The 26,617-nt window shown below is 40.3% G+C and overlaps 3 protein-coding genes and 1 long non-coding RNA gene across 6 annotated transcripts in view; all 4 read right to left on the minus strand.

Annotated features, from left to right (window-relative positions):
- The window catches only part of LOC136239413 (uncharacterized), a 249,491-nt gene extending 247,815 nt beyond the window's left edge, over nucleotides 1–1,676 (minus strand). For all 3 annotated transcript variants that reach the window (XR_010693453.1, XM_066030144.1, XM_066030142.1), the window contains exon 1: nucleotides 797–1,676. Coding sequence is in view for 2 of the 3 variants with exons in the window: in XM_066030144.1 (XP_065886216.1) it covers nucleotides 797–1,654 (858 nt within the window). In the remaining variant the exon portion in view is untranslated. The remainder of the gene's footprint in view (nucleotides 1–796) is intronic.
- Nucleotides 1,677–2,940: 1,264 nt separating this feature from the next.
- On the minus strand, nucleotides 2,941–6,964 carry LOC136237718 (uncharacterized). The gene is made up of 5 exons (XM_066027932.1): nucleotides 5,790–6,964; nucleotides 4,897–5,710; nucleotides 3,457–4,839; nucleotides 3,268–3,408; nucleotides 2,941–3,192 (listed from the first exon to the last, which is right to left on the minus strand). Exons 1-5 carry the CDS (start codon nucleotides 6,962–6,964, stop codon nucleotides 2,941–2,943), a joined length of 3,765 nt encoding a protein of 1,254 aa, XP_065884004.1.
- A 550-nt stretch (nucleotides 6,965–7,514) lies between these two features.
- Nucleotides 7,515–8,018, minus strand: LOC136237719 (uncharacterized). Its single transcript, XM_066027933.1, has one exon. It carries the CDS (start codon nucleotides 8,016–8,018, stop codon nucleotides 7,515–7,517), a length of 504 nt encoding a protein of 167 aa, XP_065884005.1.
- Nucleotides 8,019–8,021: 3 nt separating this feature from the next.
- On the minus strand, nucleotides 8,022–8,408 carry LOC136239270 (uncharacterized). The gene is made up of 2 exons (XR_010693398.1): nucleotides 8,188–8,408; nucleotides 8,022–8,130 (listed from the first exon to the last, which is right to left on the minus strand). It is a non-coding gene; the product is annotated as an uncharacterized lncRNA (long non-coding RNA).
- Between the last annotated feature and the right edge of the window lie 18,209 nt (nucleotides 8,409–26,617).

The raw sequence follows: 26,617 nt of genomic DNA on the forward strand, positions 1-26,617 counted from the left end.
ACATGTATCCACACTTTCGTTAAAATCATGTGTTTGGGTTGTGGCGCACGCTGCAACTATTAAGTGCCTCAACTATTAATTATCCTTCGAGAAGAACAAACAAGCGAATGAATGATGAAAGCAAATAGCATGGTGCAGTGGACAAAAGGAAATCGTAACAACAGATTTGTATATCCGTCGTCATTACCTTGGCTGTCCTGCATTTCTGGAGCTGTACACCTATCGCTACCGGGTCTTACAGCAGGCAGGCTGGCAGACGAAATGTTGGTGAATTTTGAAATTTCTAAAACTCACTGTACATCGAAACATTCGACTTTTTGCTTCATTTACCCAAGGTACAGCATCACTATAACAGTGCTAATGCATTCCAGGTGGTTTTTCGGGTAAAACTTATTGCAAGGCCATTTTTAAGGTGCGAAAATCCATGAAACCATATGATTTCTTACCAACCCCTACTATACAGAACTATCGTACTGTATGATATAGGGTGATGCTGTTTAAAAACTTTCTAGCTTGTAATTCAAGGAGTTGAGAATTGATTAAATCATTAACAAGTGGATTTACACCAAGAAGCACATTACTTAATCAATAAATATTTTATGTGTCAAATGCACCCATATGGGTGATTTCCAAAAAGTTTTTTGGACACACACACACACACATATAGCTAGGATGATTTTCCATTTCCCAGGCACTAATCTGTATAGACCAAATTATAGGTATATATGTATTGGTTATACCAAGAGTTCATAATACAGAGAGGGAGTATTATGAACTCTTGGTTGTACCTACTAACCTCTTTTGCTTGCTTACTGATTACTTTTTCAAAACCACTGGAAACTTCTGCAATAGTAGGACGTTCTCCTGGAACTGCATTGCAGCACAAACGTAAAACTGACTTCAGACATTCTGGTATTAAATCCAGATGATTTAGGAGCTCTCGAAGCTGTGAATCTGGGTCTCCACTCACCCCTGGCTTCCCAGGCATCCTTTGTGTGCACAAGAATACTGCTCCAAAAGAAAACACGTCAAATGATGGTTCACATTGTAGGTTGCCCATATTTCTTGCTTCAGGTGGTATAAAAGGCAATAAATCATCCTTTTGTTTACAATCACTTAGTTTCATCACTTTAGCCACACCCACGTTGGTAATCTTTACTGCCTGTACACTATAGCAGTGACTGCATGTATTAAGTTGCAGTAAAATGTTATCTGGTGTGATACCACAATGGACAATCGGAGGAGTTTGAAAATGAAGGTACCGTATTCCTAATGAGACACACTGAAAAACAGGCAGCAAGTTGATTTTCAAAAGGTCTTCGGGACACTCCATTAGTGAACGTAGACTGTATTGCATTTTCTCCGTCACTATCGTTGGAAAAACCTTGCCGCTTTCACGACGCCAAAGGCCAATAAACTGGGAAATGTTTGGGTGTCGAACTGTGCTCCAAACGTGGCATTCCTGGATAAGACTTCGTTCCAAGTCATCACGCCAATCTACTTGAAATCCCTGAGCAGCGTAGCTTGTCCCTGCATATTTTATCGCGTATGTATTTCCGTAAATTCCTTCTACAGGTTGAATTCCGATTTCTTGTTCTACATCTCGCAAAAAAAAATCTACTTGTTTAGTTGTAACCGCTGAGGGGTCGGCCATTCTGATACAGTATAAACCTGCACTAGCGGCTTACAGATATAAGGGAGTGGTCACAAACAAAAGAACAAAGGAGTTGGGATATAGGGCGTGGAACTTTTCAACCACACCCGCATTTCTGGTGAGAACAAGTTACTGCAGGTTTCACCAATCTGTAACGTGATGGATGCGCACGTGAACGCATTATAATTGCGCATTTAGCCAAGAAACAATTAATATCAAGACACACGGTAGTGTGTCGTGCGGCCCAAGAAGCCGGCGCGCCACACCGTGAGTATATTAATAGGAAGAAAGTTAAAGCGATTTTCACACCTTTATAGCTCCGTGATTCCTTATCCGATTGAAACCAAAGTTGCTACAGAAGTTCCGGCTAGCTAGGGGAGTCCACATTCCATATTTGAAGAAAATCGCTTCAGCCATTTCGTAGATACGAGCGGCCAAACTTTGGGTTTTTTTCGTGGTTTTTTTCTTTTTCTACTTCTTCTTTTCACACACTTTGCAAAATCCACCATAAAACACGAATTCGTGCTCCAATCGGGCTGACATTTGGGCCACTTAAAGGGCTTAGTAAGGAGAATCTAAGTACCAAGTTTGGTAGGAATCCGATGAACATTCACCGAGTTAAGATCGATTATTTGCGTAAAATAAGGTCGAAGGTCTGTCACGGCCACAGGATAAACCGCTTGAAGGAATTAGCTGAAAATTGCTATGTAGATGGAGTAACTATCGTAGGAGTGCTTTTTGTGGTTTGAAAAGAATCCAGTTAAAGGCTATCGAGATATGACACAAAACCCAACCTGTGTCACAATTAAGCGATCGATGTTTATAAATTAAAAAAAACTATTAGTTTTCACGCCTACCAGGCAAACCGCTTCGAGCAATGAACTGAAAATTGGTGTGTAGCTGCAATAATTATCATAGAAAGGCCTTGCAGTAGTACAGAAGAATCGGAGTACAAACCACTGAGTTATGATTCCAAAGCCAACTACGTGTAGCATATGGGAGATCGAGATACTCTAATAGAACAGTCACCCTAATAGAGCATTCAGCTATGTTTCTGTAAAATACACTAAGAATCGTTCTAGGGGCTTCACTACTGGTTCGCGTCTAACACGAGGTTCAACAACTGTTCATCACGCGATGTCAACCAAAAGAACACGTCATACATTACATAATCCCTATAGATATCCTACACTCCTCCCATTGACCAGTTGGTCAATAAGGGATACTGTTCTAAATGAAATAGGTGTTGCAATATCGATGCATGTCCTACCATGTGTGCATGTGAGTCAGTCTGTATCGTCACTCATAACAGCTCTAATGAACTCATTAGCCTTCCGTGCTGCATCTCTCTTTGGCCTGTTTGTGTTAGGTGTACTTACCTGCTGAACTGCCAGATCTGAACCAGTGTTCGGTGTCTCATCAATCCTTCTATCAGTCTCAAGTACATTCATACCAAATTCAGCAGTATCATCTCTATTACAGTCCACTTCCAATGGGTACAAATACTGTAGTGGTCTCCTTAAAGTGTTACTGCCAGACTACCCAGAGGGCAACTGTAATACAGCACCTCTAACTTGGCCATCTCTACTTCTCAATATTTGCTGCACTCTTGCCAATTTCCACAACCCCCTGAGTTTACTATCACTCCGTAGCACCACAACTTCACCAACCTTCGGCTCTCTATTCTTAACACCACTCTTGTCATAACTATGACACTCCCTCAACTGCAGCAAGTATTCAGTTCTCCACCTTCTCTAAAAGTGGTTGAGAGTACAATTAAGGTGCCTCATTCTTTGGTTCACTGTTTCATGACACACATCTACTCGAAACTCACTATCCTCGGTTGGTCTTCGGTAATGAACCGCATCTGGCAAGCTCAATAGTCTTCGTCCGGTCATCAAGTGAGAAGGTGTTAATGGCTCTTCAATATCTTCTGTCGATACGTAAGACAATGGTCTGGAATTTAATATCATTTCTACCTCTGTCAGGGCATTCAGCAGCTCATCATAGGCTAGCTTGGCCTTACCAATTGTCCTCTTCAAGCAACGTTTGGTGGACTTCACCATACGCTCAAATATGCCACCCCACCAGGGGGCTCTCTCCAAGTTGAAAACCCATTCTGTCTTAAGCCCTGTCAAATACTGTTGCACCTCTCGATCATCTATCACCGATCGTACCGTCTTGGCTGCTGACTTGAAAGTCTTAGCATTATCCGAAATCATCATCACTGGAAAGCCTCGTCTGGCTGTGAACCTCTTAAAACTTCGAATAAAGGCTTCAGCAGTCATTCGAGGAACTATTTCTAGGTGTACTGCTCTGGTCACACAACAAGTGTACAAGCAGATCCATACCTTGTTATTTGTGTTGATTCCTTTATCCTTGATGTATAGAGGTCCTGCCAGGTCAACACCAGTATATGAGAATGCAGGGGCCTCTCTTACTCTAAAGTCAGGTAGTGGGGGTGCTGGCAGTACTGGGTATTGCTTACATTCTGTCTTACGACAAACTGTGCAGTTAAGTAGCACTTGTCTAACAAACTGCCTACCTCTGGCAATCCAAAACTTTGACCGTATTTCCGTCAAGGTTTCCTTGACGCCATTGTGGAGTACCCTCTTGTGCGCATTTTCAACCACCAACTGTGTGAAACGGTGCTCCTTGTCCAACAATGCGGGGTACCTCGTGCAGTACAGGACTTGCGCATTGTCAATCCTCCCTTTGCACCTCCAAACTCCACTATCTAAGAAGAGGTGGAACTGTTGTTCCCAGGCTCGGAAACTCTTGTGCTGCAGTAAGCTCCCTTGGGATTCCTTCACCCATAGATCTTCAGCTCTCATCAGTTCAGCGGTCGTCAATTCCATTCCATTGTCCACGTTATTTCCCTTCACCTTAAAGAGATTGGCAAACTTGATAACGTAGGCTGTGACCCTTAACAGACGACGCATTTGGCTGAACTTCTCACAATCAACTAACTTCCCAATATTGCACAAGTCCCAAGTGGATGAGTTACATGCGAGATAACACTGAGTAACTCTCACCTCCTTAGCACATTCTTCAGTCATACACAGCTCCTCCTCTTCAATAATGAACCTAGTGTCCACAAGCCAATCTGGTCCGTGTCTCCACAGTTTGGATGTCACTAATTCTGTGGGGGTAATTCCCCTTGAAGGGAGGTCTGCAGGATTTTCCTGTCCTGGACAATGCTTCTAATACTCTGACGGTACTAATCTCCTCACTTCGTTTACCCTATTCTCCACAAATGGCTTCCATTCCTTGGTTGTCCCTCTAATCCAATAAAGTGCTACCTTCGAGTCAGTATAACAACATGGCTCTTGCAACAGAAATTCTGTCGTTAGTGCCACAGAGATGTTGGATATAAGGTTCGCTAGCAACAATGAAGACAGAAGCTCAAGTCTTGGGATCGATAGTTTGCTAGTTGGCGCCACCCGTGTCTTTGATGCCACAAAATATGCAACTGTGCCAGCACTTCCTTCTATTCTTAGGTATACAACTGCTGCATAAGCTGTTGATGATACATAACAAAACCCTTGCAGACTGCAGCAGCTCGAGGCCTTATCTAATAGTGTGAAGTAGCATCTGGGAATTGACGTAATTCCTTGGAATCCTGACACTAGTGCTCTCCATTTATCCAGTAAATGGCCTGACAATGGCACATCCCAGTCTACCTTGCTACTACAGAGTTCTTGGAATAGAATCTTAAAGCGAACAATGACAGGGGACACAAATCCAAGCGGATCATAGAACTTCGCTGTCACACCAACAATGTGCCTCTTCGTTGGCTCTATGGTGCTGATCAATATTGCCAGTTCATTGAGGTCAAATAGTAGTTCATCTTGGACATAATTCCACCGCACTCCTAGGATTTTCTGTTCATTGTCTTGTTGCTCTAGCCTTCCCCCCAAAAGGTGTTTGGTGTAAGTCTTGTCTTCTTCCTTAACTGGTCCGCCTTCTGCATTGACTGTAGAATGACTCTCTTTCATATTCATTTTCTGTTGTAAGTTTGCCGAATTGGTGATGAACTTTCTGAGGTTAAAGTATCTGCTTGGATCATAAATACAGTTCATATGCGTCATCATCACAATCAGCACCAAAACTTACATCATCAACATACACTGACCTTAGAAACCTCTGTACAAATTCTGGGTGGACATCATTGTACTTCTCGAGATGGTGTCTGATGGTAGCATTTAGGAGGAAGGGACTTAATGATACACCGAAAACAACACGACTGAAACGGAAAGTCAGGACCTTGGGTGTTCTCTCATTGACACTATCCACCCACAGAAATCGGAGGGCATCTCTGTCCTTAGGACAGACTGAAACCATTAAGAACGCCTTTTCAATGTCTGCAACTAGGGCCACCTTGTGAGACCGGAACCGTACAATAATGTCCATGATCTTCTGTCCAAACTTAGGACCTGTATACAGACAATCATTCAATGCCGGACCGTCGGTTCTGGCTGAAGCATCATACACCACCCTGAGTTTGGTAGTCTCCTTGTCACTCCTAATGACAGCATGATGGGGTAGATAGTGCACTTGATGACTGGGGGCCTTGAGTTCATCCACTGGTTCAATAATTCCCCTACTTAATTGGTCCTTGATAACTGCATTATACTGACACAGTACACTGGGTGTATGTCTCAAACGTTTAAGCAACCCGCCTAACCTCTTTAGTGCAAGTTCATAATGATCTGGTAAAGTTGGGTGAGATTGCTTCCATGGGAGAGAGACCTCATACCTCCCATCTCGAAAGGTAATATCCTTCTGAAAGTCTTGATAAACAAATGGCTCGTTCTGCTTTACTCCGAGTGATTCCAAATCCCAAAACTTCTTAAGGGTACGGTCAAGTTCCTGTAAACTATCATCCACAGTGTACACATCCACTAACAAGGTGTGGGTGGTAACAAGATTCACGGGAGTCGCCGTACATAATAATCCGTGCACTGGACCAGATAACACCCACCCAAGTTTAGTATTAACTGCTACTGGGCCATCTGCTTCGCGAAGGGTCTGTCCAGTAACTAGCTTCCAATAATGATCACACCCAATCAAGATGTCTATCTCCAAGCAATCCTCTTCGGAACAGTGGTCAGCAAGATCCAAACGTGATAAGTATTGAAAGGTCTTGCTTGCATGTATCACAGGTTGACAGGAAAGAGGCTCACAGATTGAAGGCACTGACAGCAGAGAAAGCTCAATCATACTCTCTTTCTTCGTGTAAAGTCCAATAGAGACCACATCACATAACTGTCTTTCACCCTTGCTGGAACCAAACGTTTTAATTATCATCGACTCGGCTTGTCTTGGTCTCAGAGACAGAGCTTCCTTTAACTTGTCAACTAACTATTGAAGCTCCACCTCCTGCCATCAGTGCAGCAGTAGTAGGAGGGGGTGCTCTAACTAGCATCTTGTTAAATTTTGCGTTAGTGCCGGATGCTCTCTCTCTAGCTTCTATCTCTCCTTCAATAATCCTCTTCAATTCATCTAACTCCCACTGTCTGTCCTTCACTTCACGGCTAACAATGAGGTGTAGCTCAGGAGGAAGTTTGTTCATGAGCACAGACGACAAAAGGCTGCCGTAAGAATCTGATTCTATACCCAAGGCCTTCAAGCCTCTAACCTGTGCTTCAATTGAGTCATACAACTGACGGAGAGCCTTAATGTTATTCTGTGAAGCGACAGCATCAAGATTTATCAAAGTGTCCATGTGCTTGGCGATTATCTGCTTCTTGTCACCAAAATGCTTCTGCAATATAGCAATAGCTCCATCGTAGTTTGTAGCTGTGATTTTCAAACCGGATATTGCCTCAGCTGCTGATCCTTCCACCAAGGAGTTCAATTATGCAAACTTATCGATTGAAGACAAATCCGAATTCTGATGTATTGAGGATTCAAAGGAATCCCAGAACGTGGACCATTTGGTCAAGTCACCATTAAACCTTTTTAATGACAATTTTGGTAACTTAACTCGGGTTGTTGCAGTTGGAAGAGTAGGTGGTGGTGGTGGTGTGACAATGGATGAGTGCCCCCTTACTGGTACTTCCTTTGCTGTAATTGCACTTGTTGCATCAATGATTGCCCTCTGTACCTTCTCTTTAAAGACATCGGCCTGATCAATTTCATTTTCTACATCAGTTTCGTCCACCTCACCAAGAATATCAGCATCCAGCTGTTTCACAGTATCTAGCTTTTCTTCAAGCGCCGCCTTACATTGTTTAAGCTTAGTCAAGGTTGACTCCGGGTTGTCCGGGTGTTCTATCGCATCGAGTACCTGTGTGACCATTCTAGTGGCTGACGCTCGATGGCCTCCACGGATTTTCTTCTTACGAGCTAATTCCGCCATGGCTTCTCACAGCTGTACAATTTATTAATAATCTCTACACACTGTTAATTCCACAATATCAATCACGAAACCAGTAGAATAACTAGAGTTCCAATTGACGCCCACTTCAAATCTAGATAAACGAACAACAGCACACAAATAACCGTTCGGATGAAAAGAATTTACTCGCCTTCCGGGGTACCGTTCGCCCGGTACCAAGGATTTTGCGTTTCTGGTTAGAAATTTCAACGGCGAGTTCTGGCAGTATCCACTTCAAAGACGTTGAACGGTATCCGTTGGTCGCTGGTTCGCTGGTAAGGCTCGAAGGACCATGTAAAATACACTAAGAATCGTTCTAGGGGCTTCACTACTGGTTCGCGTCTAACACGAGGTTCAACAACTGTTCACCACGCGATGTCAACCAAAAGAACACGTGATACATTACATAATCCCTATAGATATCCTACAGTTTCTAACTTACTCCATTATAGAATTATATTACATTGCAAGTTATTCGGTATGGAGTTCAGCTACAAAAAGTTAATCTTATAGACAATTCAACTACAAGCAAGTCACCCTGTAGAGAGTTCAGCTACAACAAGTCACTATGTAGAGAATTCAGCTACAAAAAAGTCACTGCGTAAAGGGCTCAGCTACAAAAAAGCTATCCAGTAGAGAGTTCATCTAGATCAGCTACAAACAAGTTACTTTATACAATGTTCAGCTACAAGTAAGTCAATCTGTAGAGAGTTCAGCTACAAACAAGTCACTCTGTAGTACAAACAAGTCACCATGTAGCTGGAGAGTTCAGCAATCAATCAAAAAAGCCACTGTGTAAAGAGTTCAGCTATATAAACATGTTATAACTCTATAGAGAAAGTTATAACTCTATAGAGAGATCAGCTAAAAACAAGTCATCCAGTAGAGAGATCAGCTACAAGACATCACCTTATAGACAAGTTAGTTGCAAAGAAACTACCATGTAGAGATTTCAGTTGCAAACAAATCACCCTGTAGAGAGTTCCAGTCATCCTGTAGGGAGATCAGCTAGAAGGATCACCTTGTAGAGAGTTTAACTACAAACAAATCACCATGCAGATAGTTCAGCTATGAACAGATCATCCTGTAGAGAGATCAGCTAGAAGTAATCACATTGCAGAGAGTTCAGCTAAAAAGAACCATCCAGTAGAGAGTTCAGTTACAACCACACTGATCACCCTGCAAGGAGTTTAGCTACAAAGAAACCATCATGTAGAGAATTCAGCTGCAAACAAATCATCCTGTAGAGAATTCAGCTACAAACAAATTTCCCTGGAGAGAGATCAGCTAGAAGAAGTCACCTTGTAGAGTTCAGCTATAAAAAACCACCCTGTAGAGAGTTCAGCTGCAAACAAATCACCTTGTAGAGAGTTTAGTTATAAACAAGTCACCCTGTAGAGAGATCAGCTACAAAGAAACCATCCTGTAGAGAGTTCAGCTACAAACAAGTTACCCTATAGAGAGATCAGCTAGCAACAAATCATCTTGTAGAGAATTCAGCTGCAAACAAATCACCGTGTAGAGAGTTCAGCTATGAAAAGATCACTGTGTAGATAGTTCAGCTATAAGAAGTCACCTTGCAGAGAGTTCAGCTGCAAACAAACCACCCTGTAGAAAATTCAGTTACAAATAAATTGCCCTGTAGAAAGATCAGATAGAAGAAGTTACCTTGTAGAGAGTTCAGCTACAAAGAAACCATCATGTAGGGAGTTCAGCTTCAAACAAGTCACCCTGTAGAAAGATCAGCTAGAAGAAGTTACCTTGTAGAGATTTCAACTACAAAGAAACCATCAAGTTGAAAGTTCAGCTACAAACAAGTCACCCTGTAGAGAGATCAGCTAGAAAAAGTTACCTTGTAGAGAGTTCAGCTACAAAGAAACCATCATGTAGAGAATTCAGCTACAAACAAATCACCCTGTAGAGATATCAGCTGGATACAAGTTACCTTATAGGGAGCAGCTACAAACAAATCACCCTGTAGAAATATCTGTTGGAAACAAAATCATCTTGTCATTGTTAAATATACAAATACTTTTTAATCAGACAAAACTGTACACAACATTTCTTCCTTTGTTCCAATATTCCTGCAGAAAAGAAATAAAAACAAGTTAGAAGGAAGCACCAAAGCCAGTTAATGGCTGGCTTTGTGGCTTGCAATACAAAAAGAAGTGATATGTAAACCAAAACAGCTAAGCTGTAAAAAAAGAGTGCGGCCCCCAAAAAGGCCAGGAAGAAAAATCCAAGGTGGCGGCCAAGAAATGGCTGTGATTGTAGGTTAATGGCAAAAATTTAATTACGACAATTCAGGTGAATTTGGTGCCGAATCCTAGTGGAGGAAGCAATGAAAATTCACCTGAATTGTCGTAATTATAATTTTTGCCATTAACCTACAATCACAGCCATTTCTTAGCCGCCACTTTGGATTTCACATCTTTTTTCATCCTGGCCTTTTTGGGGGCCGCACTCTTTTTACAGCTTAGCTATTTTGGTTTAGATAATATTGGCAGTGGTTACTGAACCGAAAGTCGGTGCAATAACGCGTGCGCTATTGAACCGACAGTCACGTGACACTTACGAAATTTTACAGGCTATGAGACGGGTCAAGTAGTGCCAGACAGCAAAGTAAACAGTAAGAATGATCGACTATATGAATCTAGTCTGCTTTATCAATCACGTGAGCTATGTACTTTACAACTCAGTGAATGTAATTGTGGGATACAACATGATTTGAGGCCTCGTTTTAGGCTCCTTCACTCGTGCAGATACCCTCAGGAAATCCGTCTACAACACGTACGAATGGTAACTAATTACAAAGTTGGCAAATTGGGACTTTGCTAGTCAAGAGGTCTGACCATGTAGCTACTCAGAGATAGTCTCGCATGGCCAGACCGCTTTTTTCCGTGTATTGGGTGGGGAAAAAAGGGTCTGGTGCAACTCCAATAGCTGTTTACTTCTGAGCCGTCCCCAGATGCTGGGGACGCTAATTGAATAACATTTGTCACAAAGGAGGTGCCATGACGTCAGTAAAGCAATGAAGTATTCCTACCCTCCTGCTCTGGTTGTGAGTCTTGTTACACGATTAGGAAAAACTTTCAAAACGCTATAATAAAGTACCTTCACCGACGCACGGTGTTACGAAAGGTTGGCCAATGCTTTGTTGTCGCGTGGTTTCTCGCTTGTCGCTTTTCTGAAGGGTTGTAGGAGGCATTAATTGGAAATGCGTCGCTCGTTACGACGTAAAGCTGCTGTGGCTGCTGCTCAGCCATAGGGCACTTGACCTTGTACTATCAGAGGGTCGGGTGCCTTCCCCCTAATTATTTTAATTGCTCCCTTTAATCTCAGTCCAATTTTTGTCTAGCACTTCAACATCTAGTGCTAGGGGCAGTGGCGTAGCCAAGGGGGGGCAAGGGGAGGCATTTGCCCTTCCGTCACTAAGTGATGTTTTTTTAAAACTTCCGTCACAAGCTTTCCAGGAACTGACACGCATCCCAAATTACTGTTTGTGCGTTACCACGCGAGTGCACACAACATTCAACTCGTTTGTGAATGGTGCAGTGGCCAAGGGGGGCAAGGGGAGGCATTTGCCCCCGTCACTAAGTGATGTTTTTTTAAACTTCCGTCACAAGCTTTCCAGTAACTGACACGCATCCCAAATTACTGTTTGTGCGCTACCACGCGAGTGCACACAACATTAAACTCGTTTGTAAATGGTGATAATAATACGATGATTTCTTGCGCGTTACAAGCAATTAATAAAACGATGCGCTAAAAATAAGGTATGCCCCAATCCCTAGGGGTTCCCCCGTGAAGACTATGCTTTCAGGTGAACGAAAATATTAGACACAATTCTATATTTAGCCTACACTACTCACGTGATAGTGTATTTTTTAAATCTAAAGACAGATCAGGGATGACCCGCTCAAGGTGACTTGGCAAGAGTCGCAACTCAGAAGTGACAAGTGATATGCAATGATGCTACAAACCTACGAGGTGATAAAGTGTTAAATGGACCAACTTCATTTTCCCAAGTTAATCACACTGGATCTTCGTAGCTACAGTGTAGTGGCATGCCAGTTTAATTTTTTTCACTTTGTCATTCAGTCAGATGATCAGTCACAAGCTTACAAATTCTGCTAACAGGAAAGGTATAGAGTTGGGGTTTCGTGCAATACATGGCGTTTGAATTTCGCCGGCTGAAGTGAGTGAGCTCGTTATACTATGCCAGTGTACTAGGACTGCAGCACAGACTGTGGCCGACGTAAGTAACTGTGACACATTGTATTTGTACTAAAATATTCACAATATAGTTCTACTGGATTGTGGACGAACTTGTTGGAGTACAGTTGTGGCACGTGCGATGATGCTCGACGAAAATATTTCCATTGATAAGTGATAACTGCATGGTAGCAATCAGTAATGAAGTAGTTATGTAGCTACTGAGTTACATAAGCTGTATAATAATACAACACCGTATGTTGGCTTGCCCGTCATTGGGTCATTAGCCTTTTGTGCAATTATGAAAAATGTCGAGTGTTTTGTGGGGGATGCCTGCCCCCCCCACCACCGTCTGGCTAGCTACGCCCCTGGCTAGGGGTGGTGGCAAGGGGTGCTGGTTACCCCGGGAAAAATAAAAAATAAATATATATATATATAAAAGAGACATCGGAGTAAATTAAGATTCGTTTAAAGGAGAAACATCTCGAGTTTACTTACTGACGTCATCGGCGCCTCTTTTGCGGCCAATGTTATTCAATTAGTGTCCCCAGTGTCTGGGGACGGCTTAGAAGTAAACAGCTATTGAAGCTGCACCAGACCCTTTTTTCCCCACCCAATACACGGAAAAAAGCGGTCTGACCACCCGAGACTAACTCAGAGACTCCAGGACTTTATGCTATGTAGCTAGATAGACGGTAACACCAAGGGTTTTGGAAAAGGCTAAATTTAAGAACAGCAGAAATGTACACTTGTAAAGTATTCTTGTGTTCATGGTCAGATGTCTAATTAAGATCCTGTCACTAGTCGTTATCACACTAACAAAATGTAAGTGTACAGATCATGAGACATGTACTACAGTGAGATCACTTAGTGTATTATATTGCCAGCTTTACAATGGGTGAAAGTTGTACTGTACAGGAATATGGTATGCATCGTATTTGGGTTGGTGTATACACATGGTGTCACAGCATGTTTATATATTCAGTTGAGCTACTTGACATTGCATTTAAAATGTATTATGTTACCCATTCCGTGAAAATGTGATTAGTTAATATACAGTACACTATTTTACAAAATACATTGGGCTGGTACAATGATAATTAATGCATGTTTTAGCAGTAGACAGCAAAGCAGTAAGCAGACTGATATAACTAATACACATGATGTCATTGATTTGCCTGTTCAGGAAAGTTTCTGTACAAAGTAGAACTAGCTACCATCGTGCACATGTGAGTTACATGTGTTTATCTTATGTTGCGATAAAAATTAACTTTATTGTTGCCATTTCTAAGCTTAACAGCCTTCTTCTTGCTTGTACGTTGTAAGCTTGGGTTAACGACTGCACGATTTGCCAATTCATGGTGAACAAGTTGCAATTTCATTGTATTGACTGTTGCACTTGTAAATTATTGGTTTAAAAAGTGCTTGGTATAGTCACTGTATGTATATAAATGTGCAGCTTTCGTTGTTCCTGCCCTCTACCCTCAAGAGTATTCAACATGTAAGGCTGAAACTTTAGCAGCTCTTTGTCTTTTTCCTATAGACAACAAAGTTTTTATAAGAAATTCAAGATAAATGTAAACTAGTTTGGTTTTTGCTAAGATCAACTGGTTATATTCAGTACATGTATTATCACAAATTAAAGGCAGTAAACACTGAACCAAAATTTTGTGAAATCATGCATGGACTGACAGTCACGTGACACTTACCAAATTGGCTGTTATTGAGATTCAAGGACCAAATCTAAACGGAAAATTAATGCTTAGCAATATACCAACTATTTAGTTAACACACCATCTAATTTCTTGACACTGTAATACCATGGATTTTTTAAAAAACAGTTTTTAAAGCTTCACTGTTTTATATGAAAAGTGTGCATATAAAAAGATATGGACTGCTGTACAAACTGCAGTCATCTTGCCAACAATTCTGTCTTACTGTAAGTAAGAATGTTATACTTTTATATTATATCTGCAAGTAATGGAGGTTTAAAATGCATACCGATAGTATAGTTATACAGCATCATCAAGTGGAAATCTGTGAAATACCAAAACAGCATTTTGAATTTTACTGCAGGATACAACATGATTGAACCTCCTCTTGCATTGTAACACTCCTCCAGAAATTTTTCTGAAGTTCATGGTGATATAAAGTTGTGAGTTCACCTATACCAGTCTCAAATATCTCAGGTTCTTTATTACACAACCTCTATCACAAAACAAGACCACTTCTGTAACAGATCACCTCTGCTAATAGAAATGGTTACACCATATGAAACAATATTTATTGGTGGTAGCTAGACTATGCTTATTTGAACGTAAGGGTCTGGGAACATTAGCATACTGAACTAGTGTTTTAGCAACATTATGCACTAATTGAAAGAAGCCTTTCAGATAACCCTTGCATGGTCTTTGAAGAATCTATCTTATTTTCAGTATGAATGCATGTATGTACTTGCACTGACCAAGTGACGAGCCAAGTGACAACTGAAGAACTAAAGGATTCTTTATTCTAACTGACTACAAGTCATGTACCATAAACAATGAAAGTTTTTAATATTGATAGCAAATTGATTCAAAAACCTTTGTCATTATGGTATGCGATGTTCTTATCATGTGTTCACACGAATGGTCAGGTGTTGCCAGACTTTATAGTGCAAATGAATCCGTTTAAGTGCAAGCTCCGCATACTATTACGCGAGGTCTGCATACTATAATACGTTACCAGGCAATGGAGAGACGGAGAAGGAAACAACGTTGGAGTAATTATCGCGACGTAGCACACTGCAAGCTGCCACGGCAGCGTAGTGAAGACAAAGTCTCAGGAGCTGTTCTCCGTGAAGGTCATCGAAGAAAAGGACTCCAGGGTAAAAGTGCACTACATTGGTTACAGCCATTCTTTTGACGAATGGAAAGAACGAGCAGAAATTGAAATATTAGAGGAAGAACAGGAATCTGGGGCAGTTGCAACAACTTGTGATCGGTATACCCCGTTTTCATCATTTGATGAGTTGCATTTAAAGATCAAGAATGGACTATCGTGCAGTAGAATGGCGCCCAAGATAAAAATTAACAATGCTGTTTGATATATTAGTGTTTAATGGTAGTCTCAAACTAGCTGGTACACCTTCAAGAAAGGTTGGTGGTACACAGTACTACAAACTTACAAGCTATCAAGATTTGAATGTTTTCTTGGGGCCCAACTGGCACTACAGAGGGATTAATGTTAAGGGTAATTATGGGTATGTGCTAAAAGAAGCATTTGAATTTTACATCCGCAAAAAGAGGCCATTTGTTAAGTACATGCCAAGTTTGGATTCTGCTCCTACTCGTGTTACCACAGACAATGGACATTTGCTAAGTATCAAGACACACGATAGTGTGTCGTGCGGCCCAAGAAGCCGGCGCGCCACACCGTGAGTATATTGACAGGAAGAACGAAAACGTCATTTTCACACCTTTGTATCTCGGTGATCACTTATTTGATTGGAACCAAATTTGCTACACAGTTTCCCGCCAGCCAAGGGAGTCTACATTCCAAATTTGAAGGAAATCGCTCCAGCCATTTCCGAGATACGAGCTACCAAAGTTTCGTTTTTTCTTCTTCGCTTTTTTTCTTCTTCGTCTTTTCGCACACTTGCAAAAATTGCTATAACAAGCAAACGCGTACTCCGATCGCCTTGAAATTTGGCACACAGAAAGGGAGTCCAAAGGCGAATCCTAGCATCAAACTTTGGTACAAGTCCGATGAATGGTTCAGGAGTTATGACCGATTATTCGTGTAAAACAAGATCGATTTGTTGTCACGCCTACAGGGTAAACCGCTTCATGGAATGAGTTGAAAATTGCTATGTAGATGGAGTAACCATCGTAGGAGTGCCTTTTGGTGGTTTGAAAGGAATCGAGATAAAGACCACGGAGATATGACACAAAACCCAACCTGTGTCACAATTACGCGATCGATTTTTATGAATAAAAAAGTATTAGTTTTCACGCCTACTAGGCAAACTGCTTAGAGCAATGAGCTGAAAATCGGTGTATAGCTGGAATAATCTTCATAGAAAGTCCTTGTAGTAGTACAGAAGAATCGGATTACAAACCACTTCGAAAGCCAACTCCGTGTAGCAAATGCGAGATCGAGATACTCTAATAGAACAGTCACCCTAATAGAGCATTCGGCTAATTTATTTACTCCATTATAGAATTTTATTACATCACAAGTTATTCTGTAGGGAGTTCAGCTGCAAACAGTTAATCTTATAGGCAGTTCAGCAAGAAGACAGTCACCATGTGGAGAGTTAAGCAAATATATCACTATAGAGATTCAGAACATTACAAGTCACACTGAAGAAAGTTCAGCTATAAACAAGTCATGCACTGTGTAGAGAATTCAGCTACAATTAAGTCACTCTCTAGAGAATTCAGTTACACAGAATTCAGCTACACACAAGTCACAGTGGAGAGAGTTCAGCTACAAACAAATTACCCTTTAGAGTGATCAGCTACAAACAAAACACTTTGCAGGGTGTTCAGCTGCAACAAATCAACCTTTAGAGCGATCAGCAATGAACAAATCAACACAAATCTACCTGTAGAGAGATCAGCTAGAAACAAATCACCCTGAAGAGAGTTCAGCTACAAAAAATCACCCTGTAGAGACATCAGCTAGAAACTATACACAATGTAAGGAGTTCAGCTACAAGCAATCACCCTGTAGAGAGTTCAGCTAAAACAAATCAACCTGCAGAGAGATCAGCTACAAACAAATCACCTTATAGAGAGTTCAGCTACAAACAGATTACCTGTAGAGAGATCAGCTACAAACAAATCACCTTATAGAGAGTTCAGCTACAAACAGATTACCTGTAGAGAGATCCACTACAAACAAATCAACCTGCAGAGAGATCAGCTACACACAAATCAACTTGTAGAGAGATCAGCTACAAACAAATCACCCTGTAGAGAGATCAGCTAGAAACTACACACAATGTAAGGAGTTCAGCTACAAGTAAATTACCCTGTAGAGAGTTCATCTACAAACAAATCAACCTGTAGAGCAATCAGCTAGAAACAAATCACCCTGAAGAGAGGTCAGCTACAAAAAATCACCTTGTAGAGAGATCAGCTAGAAACAAATCACCCTGAAGAGAGGTCAGCTACAAAAAAATCACCCTGTAGAGAGATCAGCTACAAACAAATTGCCCTGTAGAGAGATCAGCTACAAGCAAAACACCCTGTAGAGAGTTCAGTAACAAAGAAACCACCATGTAGAGAGTTCAGCTACAAACAAATTACCCTGTAGAGAGATCGGCTACAAACAAATCAGCCTGTAGAGAGTTCAGCTAAAACAAATCAACCTGCAGAGAGACAACTACAAACAAATCACCTTACAGAGAGTTCAGCTACAAACAAATTACCATATAGAGAGATCGGCTACAAACAAATCAACCTGCAGAGAGATCAGTTACACACAAATCAACTTGTAGAGAGATCAACTACAAACAAATCACCCTGTAGAGAGATCAGCTAGAAACTACACACAATGTAAGGAGTTCAGCTATAAATAAATCACCCTGTAGAGAGTTCAGCTAAAATAAATCAACCTGCAGAGAGATCAGCTACAAACAAATCACCTTTTAGACAGTTCAGCTACAAATAAATTACCTTGTAGAGAGATCGGCTACAAACAAATCAACCTGCAGAGAGATCAGCTACACACAAATCAGCTTGTAGAGAGATCAACTACAAACAAATCACCCTGTAGAGAGATCAGCTAGAAACTACACACAATGTAAGAAGTTCAGCTACAAATAAATCACCCTGTAGAGAGTTCAGCTAAAATAAATCAACCTGCAGAGAGATCAGCTACAAACAAATCACCTTTTAGACAGTTCAGCTACAAATAAATTACCTTGTAGAGAGATCGGCTACAAACAAATCAACCTGCAGAGAGATCAGCTACACACAAATCAGCTTGTAGAGAGATCAACTACAAACAAATCACCCTGTAGAGAGATCAGCTAGAAACTACACACAATGTAAGAAGTTCAGCTACAAATAAATCACCCTGTAGAGAGTTCAGCTAAAATAAATCAACCTGCAGAGAGATCAGCTACAAACAAATCACCTTTTAGACAGTTCAGCTACAAATAAATTACCTTGTAGAGAGATCGGCTACAAACAAATCAACCTGCAGAGAGATCAGCTACACACAATTCAACTTGTAGAGAGATCAGCTACAAACAAATCACCCTGTAGAGAGATCAGCTAGAAACTAGACACAATGTAAGGAGTTCAGCTACAAGCAAATCACCGTGTATATAGAGAGTTCAGCTACAAACAAACCAACCTGTAGAGCGATCAGCTAGAAACAAATCACCCTGAAGAGAGGTCAGCTACAAAAAATCACCCTGTAGAGATATCAGCTAGAAACAAATCACCCTGAAGAGAGGTCAACTACAAAAAATCACCCTGTAGAGAGATCAGCTAGAAACAAATCACCCTGAAGAGAGGTCAACTACAAAAAATCACCCTGTAGAGAGATCAGTTAGAAACAAATCACCCTGAAGAGAGGTCAGCTACAAACAAAACACTTTGCAGAGATTTCAGCTACAAACAAATCAGCTTGTAGAGAGATCAGTTACACACAAATCAACCTGTAGAGAGTAGAAACAAATCACCCTGTAGAGAGTAGCTACAAGCAAAACACCCTGTAGAGAGTTCAGCAACAAAGAAACCACCATGTAGAGAGTTCAGCTGCAAACAAATCACCTTATAGAGAGTTCAGGAACAAACAAATCACCCTGTAGAGAGATCAGCTAGAAACTAGACACGATGTAAGGAGTTCAGCTAGAAACTAGACACAATGTAATGAGTTCAGCTACAAGCAAATCACCCATTAGTGAGTTCAGCTACAAACAAATCAACCTGCAGTGAGATCACCTACAAAAAAGCACCTCGTACAGAGCTCAGCTACAAACAAATTACCCTGTAGAGAGATCGGCTACAAACAAATCAACTAGTAGAAAGATCAGCTACACACAAATCAACTTGTAGAGAGATCAGCTACAAACACATCACCCTGTAGAGAGATCAGCTAGAAACTAGACACAATGTAAGGAGTTCAGCTACACAAGTAAATCACCCTGTAGAGAGTTCAGCTAAAACAAATCAACCTGCAGAGAGATCAGCTACAAATAAATCACTTTACAGACAGTTCAGCTACAAACAAATTACCTTGTAGAGAGATCGGCTGCTAATTAATCAACCTGCAGATAGATCAGCTACACACAAATCAACTTTTAGAGAGATCAGCTACAAACAAATCACCCTGTAGAGAGATCAGCTAGAAACTAGATGCAATGCAAGGAGTTCAGCTACAAACAAATCAACCTGCACTGAGATCACCCACAAAAACGCACTTGTACAGAGTTCAGTTACAAACAAATCACCCTGTAGAGAGATCAGGTAGAAGAATTCACCTTGTAGAGAGTTCAGCAACAAAGAAACCACCATGTAGAGAGTTGAGCTGCAAACAAATCACCCAGTAGAAAGATCAGCTAGAAGAAGTTACCTTGTAGAGAGTTCAGTTACAAAGAAACCATCATATAGAGAGTTCAGCTACAAAGAAATTACCCCGTAGAGAGTTCAGCTAGAAGAAGTCACCTTGTAAAGAGTTCAGCTACAAAGAAACCACCTGCACAGAATTCAACTACAAACAAATTACCCTATATAGAGATCAGCTAGAAGAAGTTACCTTGTAGATAGTTCAGCTACAACAATTCACCCTGTAGAAAGATCAGCTAGAAGAAGTCACCTTGTAGAGTGTTCAGTTACAAAGAAACCATCATGTAGAGAGTTCAGCTGCAAACAAATCACTCTGTAGAGAGTTCAGCTACAAAGAAACCGCCATGTAGAGAGTTCAGCCTCATACAAACCACCTTGTAGAGAATTCAACTACAACAAATCACCCTGTAGAGAAGAAGTTACCTTGTAGAGAGTTCAGCTACAAAGAAACCATCATGTAGGGAGTTCAGCTACAAAGAAACCACCATGTAGAGAGTTTAGCTGCAAACAAATCACCTGTAGAGAGTTCAGCTAGAAACAAATCACCCCGTAGAGAGATCAGCTGGACGAAGTCACCTTGTAGAGAGTTCAGCTACAAAGAAACCATCATGTAGAGAGTTCAGCTGCAAACAAATCACCCTGCAGAGAGTTCAGCTAGACGAAGTCACCTTATAGAGAGTTCAGCTACAAAGAAACCATCATGTAGAGAGATGGCTACAAAGACACCACCATGTAGAGAGTTTAGCTGCAAACAAATCACCTGTAGAGAGTTCAGCTAGAAACAAAATACCCTGTAGAGAGACCAGCTAGAAGAGGTTACCTTGTAGAGAGTTCAGCTACAAAGAAACCATCCTGTATATAGTTCAGCTACATTTCAAGTCACCCAGTAGAGAGACCAGCTGCAAAAAAATATCCTGTGGGGAATAATGGGCATGTAATAAATATATGTATATAATTTGTATAATTACTAATAAAATCAAAAATAATTGAAGTACTAAAATTCTTCTTTAAGTTCTTTTCTTCTTCCTGTAGTAAAGAAAAAAACACATGGGTTAAAAAAGCCCCAAATCCAGCCATAGGCCAGCTTTGCAGTATACAAATACAAAAAGAAGTGATATCTAATCAAAAACAGCCAAGCTGTAAAAAAGGTGCGGCCCCTAAAAAGGCCATGGTGAAAAAAAATGTGAAATCCAAGGTGGCGGCCAAGAAATGGCTGTGATGGTAGGTTAATGGTTACATTTTAATAACGACAATTCAGGTGAATTTTGTGCCGCTTGGTCTTGGCACCAAATTCACCTGAATTGTTGTTATTAAAATGTAACCATTAACCTACCATCACAGCCATTTCTTGGCCGCCACCTTGGATTTCACATCTTTTTTCACCATGGCCTTTTTGGGGGCCGCACCTTTTTTTACAGCTTGGTTGTTTTTGATTAGATTAGCTTTACTTGTGGACACGGTAATGCTGAAACATTTGGTAAAGATAGAAACATTTTTATATAATGAAGAACAGCATATCACGTGTAGTATATCAGCACATGGTAATTTACCTATTAACTTCCCAGTACAACACTAATAATAATAAATTCATGGTGTACGTTACATACAAACATAGAGTGAATCAGTTTAATTATTGGCTGATCCTTCCATTCACCAAATAATCATAGTTGTACACGTTTTTAGGACAGAGATGTTTGTTATGGCCAACTGATCCACATAGTGAGCATTTCTGTGTCTTCTTTGTTCTGAAGAATCCACGATGCTCCAAAGTCTCTAGCCGATTATGTTTTTCAAGGATCTGTTTTAAGCTGTCAAAATCATGATGGTTTGAAGCACGTTGATAAAATTTTGTAGTAATATCATTTACTTTTTCAAGGCCTTGTTGTGTGAAAGATGAAATATTCCCATGTAAACGTAAGAACTGTGACACATGCATAGAAAATGCATGCATGTATGGGGTCACATCCTTTGTTTGGTATAGAGCTACAAATTCAGTTACCCAGGATTTAGCAAATGTTTCAAATTTGTCAATATCATCACACTCAGATTCTCCTAACTGTTGCACAAGCGAATAGAAATCTTTCCACAGCTTCTGTACCCCATTGTTATTTGTAAGTGTAGGAAGCAGCTTTGGAATATCAATGTTTTCAAATAAGCGAATCTTTTCATGTCCTGTGAGGTCACAATATTTTAACCGTTTCAATTCTTTATCAATAAACCAAGAAAATTTGATTTTGCAAGTACCATTTAAAAACTCCTTATATGTAACTAATGATTTTCCCTTTTTCTTATTTGGTAGTGTGCCTTTTAGGTCATCGGCAATCTGAAGGTCCCATATCAACAAAGTTATTAAAACATCTGAAATTCTCAAAACAAATGGAGGTGGTCAATAACTATACGTTCTATTGAAATAAATGGAAAGATTGGTTTGTTGGAGCAATTAAAGTGATATTTACTATTTGATGATAACTTGGCTTTATGAGATATTTCTTGAATGCTTCTTGCTCCCTTAGCAGAATCATTTATTGACCACTCCAGGGTCATATCAGATCTCTCATCTTTTGGACATTTGCACCAAATGCAAGCATAGATACTAGTTGCACTATCTAGACCACATACAAGAGCTAAAATTTTCCAGTCTCCACCTAAAAACCAAGTCACCTGATAAACTTTTCCATCTATAGAAATAACTTCTATATCCCTAGCTTCATCACAAACATCTTGTAGACCAGCCAGCATTTCATCATAACCTTCTGTAATTTTAAGTATTGCAAATACATGGTTACCAGCAGCAGACTGAGATAGGCTATCTTCTAAAATAGTAAAAGCGAAATTTATAATATTTAGCCCTCGGGCTATTCTAGTGCCATCACCATTGAGCTTTACCCTTATTTTATCAGGGAAATCTTTTCCTTCTTTTGAAGCTTGTTCTACTAGTCTGGATAAACAAGTAGTAAGGCGTAGTCGCAGACTTTGTTGTACTCCTACAATATTATTAGGAGTAGGCTTTATTTCAAACTCAGAGTTAAGCTTTTTGGTAATTTTTTTAACTTGACCACATTTTGGAATAGTTGGGACAATTGAACTTAATTCATGAAAAGCCTTGTCTGAAATTGAAAATTTGTCTTTAACGTATAGTAGAGAGTGGGGTGAATTTGTAGCTGTCTCGTGATTTTCTTTATCACAAAATGTACCAGTACTGATATCAAGTACATCAACTTCTCCTGTTTCGACATTTTGAAGTTCAACAGAATGTGGTTTGAAACCTTTATCTTCACAGAAGCTTAGGGCCTCTTCAACATCATGGGCTAAGACCTTTTTTCGGTTATGTTTTTGTTGCCTAGTACATTCTTTCCATGGTTTAGTAGAGCGTTTCTTAGATTCTGCCAAGGCCTTGCTTAAAGTTTCGTTCTTTTCTTTTAAAGCAGCAATCTCCAGTATCTCCTCCTGAAGTTTGGTTCGATTTGATATTTTATCTGTGAGTTGCTGTATAGTGCTTTCAAGCTTCTGTCGTTTGCAAGTTTCTTCATGTAAATGTGTTTCGTACTTGCGTTTTCTGTTAACAAGTAAACTATTGATTTCAGACTTATTTTAACTCCCATGATAAACTCTTCCAGGAGTTTAGTATTTGTGAACGTTTCTTTTCACCAGTAGCACTTAAACATTTTCCCAATCGCCTCAGCTTTGATTTGAATGTGGTTCAAATATTGTCTGTTATCGCTAACGGAATGTTGTACTCACAAAAAGTCTTTGTAATCACTCTTTCATATGCTAATTGTTGAGCTGTAAGGTCACGAGGTTGCACCTCAGAACAATCATCATCTTCTGAAAGGTCCTTACCAGGGACTCCATTCCTCCCTGGTTTTGAAATGTTCCAAAGGTAAAAGCTAGAAAAAAATTAAATACACAAGTAATGAATAATTTCCCAACACACAGAGCCATATACTGGGCGGTAAAATATTAAGTAGAGGTAGGGGAGAAACATGCTCTCGAGTGTCTATGGGTAAACTGACTACAAAACGATAGTTTTATAACTTACTTGTTTATTAAATATGTTTCTACCATAAAGTGCAGTCACTTAACTTAGATACAACAATCGCTAAACTTTGGTACTAAAAGAAAGCGCAGAAAATACTCTATAAAATGCCAACCGAACTAATAGGGAATTTACCTGCAAATCTGAAATATCTGAGGAAATATCTCCATGGTTTCAAGTTCACTACACTGCTAGGATACTATTTATGTGGGAATTAAAATTACACAGAGTTAAAAATGCAAGAAGTGCGGTCACTTTCACGAAGAAAACTGCAATATTTCCTATACCACGCGAATCATAAGACATATTTGTAATGTGTTATAGCCGAACTAAGCTAGTTTAGTTACTGAGAATCGAGTTCAGGATGGAAGAAGTGTAAATTTGAGTCCTTACCAGTATTAAATGATGAATACCCTTATAACAATCCTTACCCACATGTACGTAGAACAAACTCATGACAAATAAACTATCATCAAATGCATAAACATTTGTATAGGTGACTCAGCATACCTCTATAGGCACAGAAATTCCAATGTCAAATACTAAACATACAAAACACACAACGTGCACGCCAATCCAAGTATACATATTCCTGTACAGTAACTATGTTCACCTACAGTAATACTGGTAATGTAGTCCACTGAGTGATCTCACTATACATATCTGAGCGCACAAAGCACTCAGCCACATCAGTTTTGTTGGGTTAGTACACTATAGCTGCTACCAACTGTTGGCTGGCTCTTAAACAAGTATTGTCCTCCTGATTGTCCTCCATGAACACAGGAACAAGCATTTCCGCTGTTCTCTTTAGCCTTTTCCACAACCCTTACGCTTGGTATATTCTACATAGCAGTCACAGTAAACTGAGTCCTGGAGTCTCTGATGTAAACTATGGTCAGACTTCTTGACTAGCAAAGTCCCAACTTTCACACTGACACTGATTGCCAATTTTTGTAACTCGCTACCATCCGTACGTGGTTCCACCATTGTAGACGGATTACCTGAAGCCAAGAGTAGTGCTGCACGAGTGAAGGAGCCTTATAAAGTCATGTTGCATCCCCGAGGGGTCCGACACTCCTGAAATCGGGTTTCGTTATGGCATAGATTATCAAGACTCACGGTAGTGAGGCGCGCGGCCAAGAAACTACGAAGCGCACGCCCAATTAAAAGACGCGGCCACTACTGTGAGTTATTTACGTGTAGGTTCGGTTTCGCAATATTAGCCCTAGATTACGCAACATCTCTCAATAGATTTATATTGCGTTATGTAATAAAAAAATCTTTAGTCGTCGTCGTTTTTTTTGCGACCTTGCTAAAATAAAAAATATAGCCGTATTTAGACATATTTCACTTTATTTCTCTACCTTGTGTTACACGTATCGTCACGTTATACCAGTCACCTTACCCGTGTTTGTACCGCCCATCTAGGCCTGACATTATCTAATTCTAGTTGGCCCAACGCGTATTTTCTCCATTCAAACCTGTAATCCCTACAATAACTTTTAAAGACACGATGTGGACACAAGCCCTAATGTCGGACAAACAGGTTGTGAAAGCGTGCAGACCCGTAAGTTCCCTAGGGAAGGCATTTTGAGCAGAAATCTTTTAGAGTCCATTTAGTGCCACGCCCCATGCGAGCGTTTATAATCGGCAGATGTCTTATTATTATTATTATTATTATTATTATCAAATTTACCACAATGGAAGGCATACACAAAAGGCAAAGCCTGTACAAGGTGTCAGCCACAAAAAAGAACACTACAACTACAAAAATATACAACAAACAAATAATTACAAAACTGCACAACAATACAAAAACATCAATTAACACACACATAATGGTATAATGAATGCCGGAAGGATTTTGGATTTGGATCATTGAGGATGGTTAATGGTACAGAATTCCACAGAAAGACAGTGTTAACAAAGAACGAATAACGACGAGAGTTGATGGTTGACTGTGGTGGGTTTATTGACAAGTGATGACTTCTAGTAGATGAAATTGAATTAACTTTACAGTGACAATTAAACTTGATGGATGTACGTTGGTGATAAATATTATGGAGGAAAGAAATAGAAAGGTACTGACGTCTCGATTCAAGGGTAGGGAGATTAAGCTGAGAGCAGCAATCACTTGAAGATACAGTCCATGAATTGGCCCGTGGACTCCAGCGACTGCCACAAATCCAGCGTGCTGCCCTATTTTGCAAAGATTCAAGCAATTTAATATCTCCCTTGGTATGTGGAGACCACACAACAGCAGCATACTCCAGAGTCGGGCGTACAACTGCTTTGTACGCCGCACACTTGGCCACACAGCTGCATCCAAACATTGAGCGCCGTAAACAGTTTAGGGACTTGGTGGCCTTATTAATCGCATACCTGCAGTGCTTGGACCAACTCAATTTACCATCAACTAGCACACCAAGGTATTTGACAGGATTGTTCCACAAAATTGATAAACAAGGTGTGAAAGCGTGAAGAATGTACAGACACTACAAATCATTAGTCAATACTCCATTTAGTGCCATGCACCACTTATGATACAAGAAATATTTTGTAAGTTGTGTGGAATGACCACTGAAGACTCATGTAGTCACAAACCACGAACCACATTCCAGACAAAACTTTGTTGTCCTACATTAGTTTACGTACATAATGAAAGCCACTATACTCCACCTTAAACTGATGGTGCTTTGTGGAAGTGTGAACTGCCGTGACAGAACAAATGAGGCAATTCTAATTGTGGATAAGATGGCTGCAAA

Source organism: Dysidea avara, chromosome 11 (genome assembly GCF_963678975.1).
Source record: "Dysidea avara chromosome 11, odDysAvar1.4, whole genome shotgun sequence".
NCBI lineage: Eukaryota > Metazoa > Porifera > Demospongiae > Dictyoceratida > Dysideidae > Dysidea > Dysidea avara.